The sequence below is a fragment of the Penaeus japonicus genome, unplaced genomic scaffold (assembly GCF_977035675.1).
Source record: "Penaeus japonicus unplaced genomic scaffold, GWHDUDI00000001_assembly GWHDUDI00000023, whole genome shotgun sequence".
Lineage (NCBI taxonomy): Eukaryota > Metazoa > Arthropoda > Malacostraca > Decapoda > Penaeidae > Penaeus > Penaeus japonicus.
In genome coordinates this window covers 14,883,819-14,896,318 of record NW_028234425.1, presented here as the reverse complement: position 1 = coordinate 14,896,318, position 12,500 = coordinate 14,883,819, and the positions used below count along the sequence as shown (strand labels likewise).

Genomic DNA, 12,500 nt, shown 5'->3' with positions numbered 1-12,500 from the left:
CTGCACAATACTGAACTCTACATCATTAGCAGGAAAAGTTACTAACTGATGATGCAACAGTGTTCATATTGACAAGTAAATTGTATTCAATGGTAAGATTCTAGGTCCAATGACTAATATGGGCCAGCTCCTTTTGCATGTTTCCTAGAAACAAGAGCTACAGCTTGTGTACCTTTGTGGGTAGCAAAGAGTATCCAAGTCATTATATAGTAATATGCCATGGAAAGATTTTCTCTTTTTTTTTATTCCCTTCCTTTCAAAGTTGTCAGTTTTTCATGATATACGCTATTATTTTTTTTTTAAAGAATATTTTAGTCCATTCAAGTACTCTGGCCTTATCTTATTCTTTGTCTTTGACTCCCTTCTTGTTTTTATGTTTATTTGTTTTTTTTTTTTGTTTTTTTTTAAACACTTTTTCATCTCTCTAATTTTTGAGTTTCATAGTTGAATCACAATTTCCCACCTAGGCCTGCTGCTAAATATTCCTGCCACTTGTCTCTCCTGCTTCTAACTTTTTTCTTTGTTTCTCTTGCATCTATTGCTTTTGGATACAATATATTGGAAAAAAAAAATTGTTGTAGTGTATAACTAAAAAATGTAAGAAGAATGTATACAGGCTTGGTCTTTAGAAGCAATTTTTTATATATATTTTGTTATATGTCAAAGTAATGTAAATACCCTTATTCTATAATATAATTTTTCAGAAAATCTATTTGATGCAATTATTAACCAATCAGTTTTCTCATATTCCCAATCAAATTATTATTTAATTGCTTGTATTTTTTTTAACTATTATTTTTGTCAGGCAAATGATAAGGATATAAAAGATCTTTATTTTTGTAAAATGACTCGACAACAGTTCCAGATTTTAACTATAATTGGGAATATCAATTTCTTATACCCTTGGCACATGTTTTGTTCTTTGTAACTACTTATTGGTCTTATAAGTTCTGGTGAATCTTTAAAACAAATTAATATACCTACCAACTAATGGCACAAGATAGATTCTAGCTTTGAGAAAAAGACAATTGCTCAATTACATTTCATGCCCTGTACAGTTATTCATTGTCATTTACATATTTTTGTTTGTCACAATGAACTCTTCATCTACCCATTCAGTCTGCTACTGTTACTTTTATTTTAACTGTTTTAACCATTGTCTTTGCTTCTTTTTTCTATTTATCAATTATTCTTTTGGATGATACAGGTATTCTTTACTATAGATCAGTTTGTTTCTCTTCATTTGATTATCATCTGATTGATTATATATGTAAGCATGATATGGTTTTAATCAGGATTCACTTGTATAATTAAGAATTCATAAATAAGCCACCCAGCCAATTTAAATTAATTAATTTCCAATAATAATTGAAATATTATAATTAAATTTCTGATGAATATCAGTAAAAAGGAATGAAAAAGGGGCAGAAACAGGAGTAAAAAAATTAGCTGAACACTCCCAATGGAAAGCTTTTCCTTTGCCATTTGCCTAGGTAAAAGGCAGTGGCCACTGATAATTTGCTTACACCATGCTTGGTCATTATGTGAGATTCATAGACACTGTAAAGATTGAATATGAGCGCTTTGTAGATATGATGAATCTATGGGTACTTTCAACTGCAGACTGGAAATAGTGTAGGTGGGTGTAAATCTGAGCAGTGTTCAATCACCGACTGCTGAACCCATTTTACTTGCAAATGATTTATGACATTTTTTTTGACATCAGTGTTGCAAAGTTGTATGTTAAGGATTCATACAATATTATGTTATTTAATTTACATTGGTTCTGGGTTATAAAAGTTATTTCTATTTACACATTTATTGCATAAATACAAACTGCTATCAACAACAGAATATCAATTCAAAATTACTGATTAGGCAGTATATATAAATGCTATATATATTACAAATACAGAAATAATGGAATTTCAGGTACATTTTTGGTTTTAATATAAGGTCTGACATATTTCCAAATTTATGCAAGGGTATTTGTTGCAGACAACCTGCTTATATTTAATATATAACAGTTGTTCCAAGACAACATACTTTGTACATTTTAATAACTATCTAATCTTAGGCTACAATGTCAGTTTCTTTTTCTACTTTTCTAGAAAATCAGTGTGAAAATTTACCTTCTAAAAATGCAACACATCAAGATATCACTAATGCAAAAACTATCAAAATGTAGATAGTATCCTAAAATGAAATATAAGCTTATGATAAAATCAAAGCCTAATGATCAAGTCAGCATTTATAAACTAGAAATTTCCATTTGTCAATCTTGACACAAATATGTCTTAAAAAAACATAGTGGAAAAAAAAGACATCATTAAAAAAATAGAATATTTGAATCTATAAAAACTTAAGCAAAACGAAGTGCCATCAACATTATTTAAGCCACTGCATACTACCCAGTAGTAAGCTTTTAAATCTGTAACAAAGCAATATCTTTTACATCAGAGTACAATAACTTCGTTTCGTCTTTTCTGGTGATTCTGTCTCAGGAGCATCATCTTTAGATGTATCTTCAATGGATACTTCCTCTTCTTCTTGGCTAAAGGTAGTAATTGCAGGATCTACAGTAAGGTCATCTAACTCATCCTCTTTATCAATAGGTGTACTACTTCGTGGTGTTTCTGGAGATGATGGGCGGGGGCAGGGCACAATATCTGCAGTACTACGGAGGGCAGACCTGAAATAATTTTAATGAATCCTTGTGAATACTGGTTGTAAAAAAAAAAAAAAAAAAAAAATTATATACATATACATGTATCTTATTTCTGAGGAACCAAACACCAAAATTAATACCTTCTTGAAACTGAAGAACTAAGAGTTTTGCGTGAAGACTTTGGTGTTGGGGGGAGGTTAGTAACAGATACTGGTGTCACTGGAATGAGCTGTTCTTCCCCTTTAGTTATCTTCTTCGTGGTGCTAATTTCTGGATCCATCAGTCTGTGTACTTCAACCTGTGATATCAGAAAAAGAAAAATGTTCAGTTGTTAAATATTTACACTTGAACACAATAGAGCCACCACTACATTAACTGATACACTGAGAAAAGATATTCCTCTATCACATGAAAATAAGAACCATACACCAGACTCACTTTGGTTGTAGCTTTTATATTTTTAGCCACTTTTTTCTTCATGGTTTGCTTCAGTAGACTTCGAGGAGGAGGATCTGGTTTTGGAGTGAAAGGCTTGACCTTTGCACTAGAAATCTTGCGCTTGTCAGCCAAAGGGGAATTGCATCGCAGCAGTTGCAGGTGCAAGCGTGCAGACAATGCAGGAGATGATCCTAGAAATATGTTAATGAATATCATGTTAAGCTTAATTTCAAAATTTAAAAAAGTGAGTCAGAATGAGAAAGAGAATGAGAATGAGAGAGAAAGAAAAAACTTACCCATGTCATCAGTAGAAATTGTAACTTCTTTTTTGCCAGACTTTGGAGTCTTTCTGAAAGTTGTAGCTGATGGTGATGGACTTACACCAACAAGTCGCACTCGCTGGGAGCTCCGTGCCACAGACCTTGTTAGCCTGACCTTAGGTGACTGGGCGGGTGTCACATCACCTAGTTTACTCAGAGTTTTGGGCACCGGGGATGCTGTAGGTGTTCCTGATTTCTTTCTCTTTTTAAGAGATGATATAACTTTTGTTTGTTTGGCTTTCTTTGATGTAGAGGGAGGAGTTGTTGGTTCAACTTCTTTTGGGGCTGGGGATGGACTCTTCAATTCAGCCTTCTTTGATTTCTTTGTTGAAGGAGACTTTTGGGATCTTAAGTGTGCAGGAGAAGAGCTTGTCTTTGTTTCTGCTTCATCAGACTTCTTTGCTTTCTGTGCAGTTGGACTTGCCTGGGTGGCATCCAACTTGGACACAGATGATTTTCCTTTCCTCTTCTTGGTTTGCGGTTCCTCTGTCTAAAAGAGAGAGCAAAAAATAACATTATCAGGGAATTCTAACTGTACAAATATCTCTTATGAAGCATGAAGGTTATGGTAGATGGGGTCATTGATGTTATTGATGGTTTCATTCATAGGTGAATGGGAAAATTAATCTATAATGCTACTTTTATTAATAACTAATGCTACCAAATAAAATTGTATATTTGCTAGTTTTCACAGTAATTCCTCTCCTCACATTTGGTTCTGATATTGATATACAGTGGTCCCTTTCCTAATGATCTATGTGGCATTTTATTACATTGTTTTGGTGGCAGTTGGAATGTTTTTATATCAGACATGAGTACATAGGAGACCCCCACCCCTCTTCAACCCATTCGTGGCTGTTGATGTGTTATCACGTTAGTGTAATATCTCACTCTCCCTGGGTGACGTCCTAGAACATTAAGATCTCTCCCTCAATATGTATGCTTTACATTGTTACATTTGCACATACTCATCGGAGTTCCATTTGTATAGACAGATTTTTATTCACTTGTGAAAATAATGTAAACAAATACATAAACCTCCAATTATCACCCCATTCAATGGGGCGGGTGAAAAGCGCTCTGAGAGGCGCAGAGTGGCGTTACACAGGGAGAGGTCTTGCCCTTAGTCTGTGTGCGCTTTTGTTATCTGGCTGGCGGGAGCAGTATTATGCATATATAAGCCCCTTCATGAATGGGATTAAATGTTTATGGTGCATAAATGATACACTAAGATTTTATATCCCATATCTGAGACTTGGGTTGCTATCTGGAATGCATGTTTTTTTATTACATTTCTAAATCATGATAGATCTTATTTGAACAAATCATATAAATAAATAAATAGATAGATAGATAAATTTATAGTCATATGATTAACCCATAGTGGACAGGGTGTCAATGCACACATGATACAACATCAAGAACTGCTCACAGTACTAAAGTATTATGACCGTAAAGGCACTGGTTTCAGAGCTACATCTTTCCCAAGTCAGCCTAAACCCTTGTTTTGTAATGAAGTTATGGGAAAATATTTGTTAGACAATTCTGCACTACCTAAAGGGCAGAGAAATAATTTTTCATGGTCCTCTAATTTTTAGCTGGTGCTGGGAGCATTAGAATTGCCTGTTGTGACCAGCACCTCATCCTCCTTGAGTTAATGCAGTGGATGTGATTCAAAGCCTATCAAAAACTTAACCTAGAAAATCTGCCTTTATTGTTGGGGGGTTCAGCCTTCTTAGGCCTTTAGGAGGTATCTCAAAACACTGTTTCAGCATACCTTGGGACAGTTCCCTGAAGTGCTTGAGGGAGGGGGGGGGGGGGGGGGATAATATAAGGTTCAATTAGGCAAGAAATCATTAAAAGATATTAAAGTTTACCTTTAATAAAAGTTCCCAGTGGTTATATTTATATCTATCCATAAGGTATGTATGTATTCATGAATAAATTACTTGCTAAATGAGTATAAAATCAGAATGATACCCTCAAAGATAAGTATGGGGCAGACAAAAAGAGGAAAAGGAACAAAATAAGACTTGTAGCTTTACCTTCTTGACAGAAACAGCTGGTTCTGCTTTCCTTTTTGCTCTTGTCTCTGTGACTATGTTCTCTTCTAGGGCTGCCATCCCAAAGGACTTGCGGCGAAGTGCTCTGGACTTCTTCTCAGGAGAGGTGTAGAATTTTTGTGGAGAAATTACCACCTCAGACTCTGATCTCGTTTTTGTTTCTGGCTTATCTTCTGCTTTTACAGCTCTAGTGCTTTCTCTCTTTGTGGGTAGTGGCAGCTTGGAATGGGAATTTTTATTCTTCACTGTTTTCTCTGAGACTGCCCTTGGAAGCCTTGAAGTTTTTGAGGATTCTTGCAAAGTATCCTTCTTTCTTGGGAGGTGTCCCATGGACTGCCTCCTTGTTCGTCGCATGTTTGGTGATGTACTTACTAGATCAGCAGGCAGGTCTAATCTTTTTAGAAGCACGCTCTGGCGTCTCTTCTACAGAATAAAGAAAGAAAGAAAGAAAGAAAGAAAGAAAGAAAAAATAAATATCAATTAATGAAATTTATAACAATGCTGAAAACTGAAGTTATACCACAATAAATAAACATGCCAATAATGTACATTTATTGAAGCAAAACCTGTTTTCTAACCTGTTGGGTTGCATTTTTTGCAGTGCTAGATGCCCTTCCTGATCTCCTGCTAGCTCCCCTGCAATAATAATAAAATCCAATCTTTTAATATTAATCACAGCTTCATTATTTCATCTAGCATAAAAGGGGGGAAAAAGAAAAAGAAAAAAGGTAAATAATTATAAAGCAATAGTTTTAGTTAACCTTATGACGACGGTGCGTCACACTCGTGTGACACAGCCAAACTCCCGATGCCGGGGCGTCATGCCAGTGTGACGATTTCAATGCAATATTGCAATCGCCCGGTATAGGGGTCTTCGCGCAGCGAGTGCCCCGTCGGGAAAGGGTTAATATATAACTCATTTCTTTCACTACAGGTACACAATCTCTTATCTAAAATTCTAAAACATTATGCAAAATGGAGGTACTGGGTAACATCCTAGAATGTCTTGATCTCTCCATCAAAATGTATGTTTTACATAATTACATGTGGGCATAATCATTGGAGTTCCATTTGTAAAAACATGTTTTTATTCACTTGTGAAAATAATGAAAACAAATAAAAAAACCTTCATTTATATAAGGAATTAAAGTGAATGGAGTAAGAAAGGACTATAAAAAAACAATTAAGGAAACCTACTCCCAAATCTTTGACCATGCATCTATGATCACATGGAAAAAAAAAAGAAAAAGAAAAAGAAAAAGAAAAAGAAAAGAAAAAAATATATATATATATAATAATAACAACATCAACAACAGCAGCAGCTGTATGGTTAGAATATAGCCACTATTGTCAGACAAGAACAAAGATGATAGACTGAGTTGTTGAAGAAAGTATTGTTCATGGGGTGAAGAGTGAAAGAAATGCATTGGTGAGTAATGAGCCTAGTGCATTGGTGCACTGTGAAATTGGTCAAACATTCTCCCATATTGATAGCTTGAGGATCCTTTTCTTTTGGTAGAGTAAACAAATTAGCTTTCTTAGACCCTAATATAACTATGATCAATGTACTTAACCCGTTAACAACGGGTGACAAGATATCATGTCTAGTGTTTTTTGGGTCAGACGCCGGGGATGAGATATTTGGTCAATGCCTATGTGCCGGGTGATCGGGTGTACAGCGCTCACCTGCGGCAAGTGCGGCTGAGAATCCAGAGGCGTTAGGCTTATGCATTAGAATACCCCGGCATTTTGAACATTTAGAGCCAAAATAGCCCCATCGGCAACAGGTTAATAGTACACGAGAGTTGTGTGCTGAACATCTGAATGCAGTTGACAGAAAACTTGCACTTTTGTATAACTTGGAACATTGATGCACAGCATATGACCAAAACCACCTTACTAGCAGTGCAAAAAAAATGCAAATGGCTGCTCAATAGGGCCACATGGTGATTTGAGGAAGCTATCAGTATTGAGTTCATAATAACAATTAAAATATGTAACCTGTGTTGGATAGCTGTCAGTGGGTTAATAGTAGGAGACAAGATCCAACCTGGAAGAGTTCATGCAGTTCAACATATTTTTGATTATCAACAAACTTGTATACTTACTTTCTACTCAAGGATGGGGAATCTGTAAACTGGAAACTTTCTGCAGCCAGCCACTCATCCTGTGGTGGGGAATCTTTTGCAGACTTTGTTGATGGCCGCAGTCTGCCAACAACAAGTGACTTCTTGCGAGGGGAAACCGTCATTGTGCTGAAAAGAATAAAAAAAATTAGAAAAACTTGAACGGTCTGTCAAGAGAAACCATGCATGACTGATTTCAAATAAGTCATTCCATAAGCCAGGAAACTTACATTTTTGTAGGTTCTTCAGCAATTGGTAATGAAATAGAGAAAAACAAATCCTAATAACATAGATGATGTGGTTTACCTCTCACACACTTCAGACGTAGTAAGGGATAACCTAGCAACCATTAAGCAGATTTGGATACTCTGAGGTGACTCGAGGCATAATTTGAGCTGTTAACCCAATCCCGACGGGCCCGGCAAGAAGTGGCAACCCCCCACGCCGGGCCTATGCAATATTGCATCGGGAACATCACACTGGTGTGTCGCCCCGTCATCAGGCATTTAGCTGTGTCACATGGGTGTGATACCGTCATCATTGGGTTAAAAGTAGATAATTAAACCCAAAAATTATTTTCTGTGGGATTTTCTTTTGTTATGTGACATGTGTTATACAACCCAACCATACAAATATATATCTTTTGGCATAACTTTATATCCCGTTTTTACATTTAGAAATTACATTGGCCCAAATATGAATATTAATATAAACTTTGTCAAAATCTGGCTTAAGAATTTGGTCAACCCAATGGGAGTAGCTGCCAAGGACATATGTCATGATAAAATGAGCCCAAATACTCGGTTGTAGGTATGTGTGCCCCAGCATTTAAGTATCATTATCATATGGTATCATAGACCAAATTACTGGGTTAGTCTGTTTTTGTTTTTCATGTAGCTAAATTCTCTCACTCTTTCTTCTCTGATTAGAAAATGTGGAGTATGTACTACCAAATCAGTGTATTATATAAGTACTATCACTGGTAAAATGATGCACACGGCTGCAATAAAAATTATCTCAGCTAGCGAATCAGCCACCTGAAAATATGTATATCATAATTGGAGTAATAATCAATCGGAGGGAACAATTTGAGCTCCATGATAAACTGGTACCTTTTTTGTTGCCTACATCATGAGATATAACTTCTCTCCAGGTGTCAAGAGGAGATGGGTATGACCCTTAGAATATGAGTACTTTTGCCTTATTCATATTCAATTAACCCTATGACGACGGTGCGTCATGCCAGTGTGACGTTTCCAATGCAATATTGCAATGGCCCGGCATAGGGGTTTTCACTTATCGCCGTGCCCCGTCGGGAAAGGGTTAATCATTAAAATAAGTTACCAAAGTTATCTCCATCTTCTAAGGAAAAGGATGACAGATAATTTTTTTTAGATACACTACAGTAGGCAGTAATGGGAGATCAAATGCTTACAGTAAAAGATTACATTAATGATTATTATGACTACAAGAAAAGATTACTCATTGGTTCCCTTATTATTGCATTTTTGTCCATTATTTTGGATATAAATTGTTCTAATAATTCATGTATGTGCTGCCTAGTGTAGTTTTTCTTTAATGATTTATTTTTTTCACACACAGATGGCTCCACATACAGTTACTTACCAATAAGTAAATCAGTAGTCTTACCAGACCTCAGTTGCTTACCCCATTCCTTGATTTTTTACAAAAAAATTACTTTTATTGTTGTTACAGACATCATAATCCTAAAAATGATAATAGCAATAAAAACTTTTTCCCCCAGAAAATTTAAGGAAAAGGGTAAAGAGGTGACATCAAGTAAGCTTATTATTGACTTCTTAGAAAGAAAATGACTGAGAACATTTAAAGGTAGTAGTAGTAGTAGTAGTAATAGTAGTAAAAAAAAAAATTCTGCACAACCCTATCATCAGTGGGTTAAAGAACAAACAAACAACACTAACGGCTACATAAAACAATTCGCAGAAAATGAAGATAAGCCCACAATCACTTATCACCTGCAATGATGCAAGAGTTCATTGTTGCCTCCATGCCTTTGACACTGACAAAAGGACAACAAAGTCTCACCAAATATATTCTGACATGTAAGTTTACAAAGAGCCATTTTGAAAATCATATAGCTATTGCAAGTTCTTCAACCAAAATATATGATCCTCAAGCAAGGCAAAAGATAAATAAATTAACTAGTAATAAATTCATACATTACAAATGTGATCCTTTCATAAAGCAGGCCTACACCAGATACAGAGGGAGTTTAATAAATCATATGCGTGTATAGGTACATACTGACAGGACAGGCCTGCCGGATGCTTGCTGACCATAACTGCAGCACTGATCTTTGAAAGGGCTGTGGACCCTTCTAAAGCTTTACCGCCAAATTACTAAAATGCACTTCCCAACATAACATTTAATCCACAACAACTGAAGTTAATTCTGAAATTAGTGTAGGGGCTAGAGGTCATGCAAGGGTAAAATGCCCACTTCCACACATTTCTTTGTCATGCAACTTTACCCACAATTTCTCATTATAATAGGTTCATTTGTTGCAAAGGGAAAACTCTTAACTACAATATCATTATCTACTCCATGCAACAAAGAGAGGAATTACAACCTTGTGAACTCCCATTTGGCTTGGGGTTCAACGGCTTTGTCTGCTGGGTTTTCTGTAGTGTTAACCCATCAAGTTTGCTACACTCTACAATGTAAAAGGAATCAATCGAGACATCTGCCATGTCGACTATTGACGCAGAACTGTAAGAATTCACAATTTACGTTTCAACATTGTCAACGTTGTTCATAAACGTTCCCTTGCATCATTTGTTTACTTGCGCCCTTGCAGGCAGCATGGGTAAGGCACAGTGAAAACACCACTGCTGTGTGCTGCAGCATATCCATAGAATGTGTGCAACATTTTCAACAGCCATCAAACTCACTTTGTTTAAAATAAGACACAAGAAGTAAGGCAATCTTGACGTGAACTTTGACTCGGCGCCTGAAAGTTCTTCTCCTCCTACTCGCGCTCTCACAGAACGCCAACTTTGACAGCGAGCCAATCGCAACCCGGCAGCCACTACTCTTAGCCAATCACATTGTAGATATCGTCCCACTCAGCCAATCACGGCGCGGGAGTTGTTTTGAATGTACTTTTCGGAATTGACGCTTAAATGTCATAATCTTTTGTGAGGCAAAATCAGTATAATATGTAAGTTTATACCAATACATACTCAGATATATCGCATCAGATCATTTTGGCACAAGCAATTATTTGAATTAGTGTTTGTTTCTTGTAGTATGAATGAAGAGCGGGACTAGTCCGCGCGGCGGAAGGGGCCGCGACACGCAACGTCCCATTTGAAATCCGCCGCGCGCAGTTTCCGCGGAACGATGAGCGCGTAGGGAGGGTGAAGTGGTGGTCCCGAGTTTATCTTCATTTTTTCTATTTCAGCAGGTTAGTATCTTCTAATGTTGCATGATAGATTGGATATTTGTGTTAAATCACGCATGAAATGCTACATACAGTTGAAAAGTTTTATGTTAAGATTTTTTTGTGAAGTTAGCTATTGGCGGGTTTCGTCTTCTGTCATGTTGAACGTTAAGGAATGTAATTATCCGACATATTCCAAAATATTTCGTCTTCTAAGATTTGCGTTTAAGTGACAGAAATTAATTGTTGCAAGGTTTTATTCACTATATCTGTATCTGAGACGTAGTAGATTAGTGTATCATTAAAAATGTCAACTAGAGCTATATATTATGCATAGCTGAATGTTTATCATAATATGTGGCATCACAAGCCTGCAATTTGAAATGCCGCTGATATAAAATTTTAATTATTACTCAATTAACACAATTCCAAGTGGATTCACTAATTCTGTGAATTATTAAAACATTAATTGTAGCACTGAAAACATTTTAATCGCGATCACTAGAATTGCAGCGTTTCCTTTGTGAAAGAGTTAAAATCATGAAAGGAAACCTTGTCTGGTGGAATGACCCCAGAGCGCTGCTATTGAAAACTGTTGCGTCAATGTCTATCGTCATATCGTACCCGAAAAGTACTCTTTCTTCGAGCTTGGTTGTAAGAGCGGTGGAACGTCATTCTCACACGAGGGTGCTGACTACGTAACTTGGTTGAGAACTACGCGCGCGCGTGTGTGTCTGTCTATCTATCTGTCTGTCTCTGTGTGTACGTGTGTTCGTGTGTGCGCGCGAGACTTCCCGCCGCTGGAGCGAAGGTGCATTGGCATCGTGCGGTCCCGCGTGTACGAAACATGTGAATGTGCTCGGGCCAGTTCCTGTCTGTGCCACATTTATTGTACTTGTACAAATGTAAACTACTTCACGGTAGTGCAAGGCCTTCAAAGATACGGATCCATCTGCAGAAGACAATCAAATTGGTAAGTTATAGGTGTTTGAGGCTTCTGATGTTCGTACAAAAAGAGTGCTTGCCAAGTTGCAACACCGATGCCCGCTAAGAACTTTATGATAGTCGACGGTCAAGCAGTTGAGCTTGCATTTTGGAAGGGTATGACCCTGTATTGCACGTATTGAAACGGCGGCTTCATTACGGAGTCAACAGGATGAAGCCTTGTCTATTAGTTTGTATCCTGCAATAGTTTCATTCTTTACGAAATGTATCAGTATATAGTTACCCGTTCATAAACAACCAGGAAGCTTTTGTTTCGTATTTCAGCATTTAGATGAGTTTTAACCTTGCATGTATATAATTTATACATTTGTATCGACGACAGTGCTAAGCATCATATATACACTTGATGAGATTTAATCGTGATCAAACCCCTCTAACTATGCTATTGCAGGTGGCTGGCCGAGGTTGGGAGCTTCGCGCCATGAAGATTCTGGGCTACATTGTGGTCATCAAGAG

At 36.8% G+C, this 12,500-nt stretch overlaps 2 protein-coding genes across 7 annotated transcripts in view; one reads left to right on the top strand and one right to left on the bottom strand.

Annotated features, from left to right (window-relative positions):
- Positions 1-1,803: 1,803 nt before the first annotated feature.
- Positions 1,804-10,684, bottom strand: LOC122262069 (uncharacterized). 3 transcript variants are annotated; one of them, XM_043029992.2, is made up of 8 exons: positions 10,549-10,684; positions 7,598-7,744; positions 6,068-6,125; positions 5,472-5,912; positions 3,403-3,916; positions 3,107-3,297; positions 2,809-2,966; positions 1,804-2,692 (listed from the first exon to the last, which is right to left on the bottom strand). In XM_043029992.2, the coding sequence occupies exons 2-8, from the start codon at positions 7,738-7,740 to the stop codon at positions 2,452-2,454; spliced, it is 1,746 nt and encodes a 581-aa protein (XP_042885926.2). In that variant the 5' UTR covers positions 7,741-7,744; positions 10,549-10,684; the 3' UTR covers positions 1,804-2,451. The 3 variants fall into 3 exon arrangements, with proteins under 3 accessions (XP_042885926.2, XP_042885925.2, XP_042885927.2); XM_043029991.2 differs by lacking the exon at positions 10,549-10,684 and adding an exon at positions 10,388-10,526; XM_043029993.2 differs by lacking the exon at positions 10,549-10,684 and adding an exon at positions 10,227-10,368.
- A 271-nt stretch (positions 10,685-10,955) lies between these two features.
- LOC122262071 (uncharacterized) overlaps positions 10,956-12,500 on the top strand; it is a 14,774-nt gene continuing 13,229 nt past the window's right edge. For 3 of the 4 annotated variants that reach the window (XM_086550137.1, XM_086550136.1, XM_043029995.2), the window contains exons 1-2: positions 11,657-12,012; positions 12,436-12,500. The exon at positions 12,436-12,500 is cut by the window's right edge and continues 139 nt beyond it. In XM_086550137.1, the coding sequence (XP_086406263.1) occupies positions 11,893-12,012; positions 12,436-12,500 (185 nt within the window). In that variant the 5' untranslated portion in view covers positions 11,657-11,892. Of the gene's footprint in view, positions 11,064-11,656; positions 12,013-12,435 lie in introns of those variants that run through there. The other variant, XM_086550138.1, reaches the window with a different exon arrangement.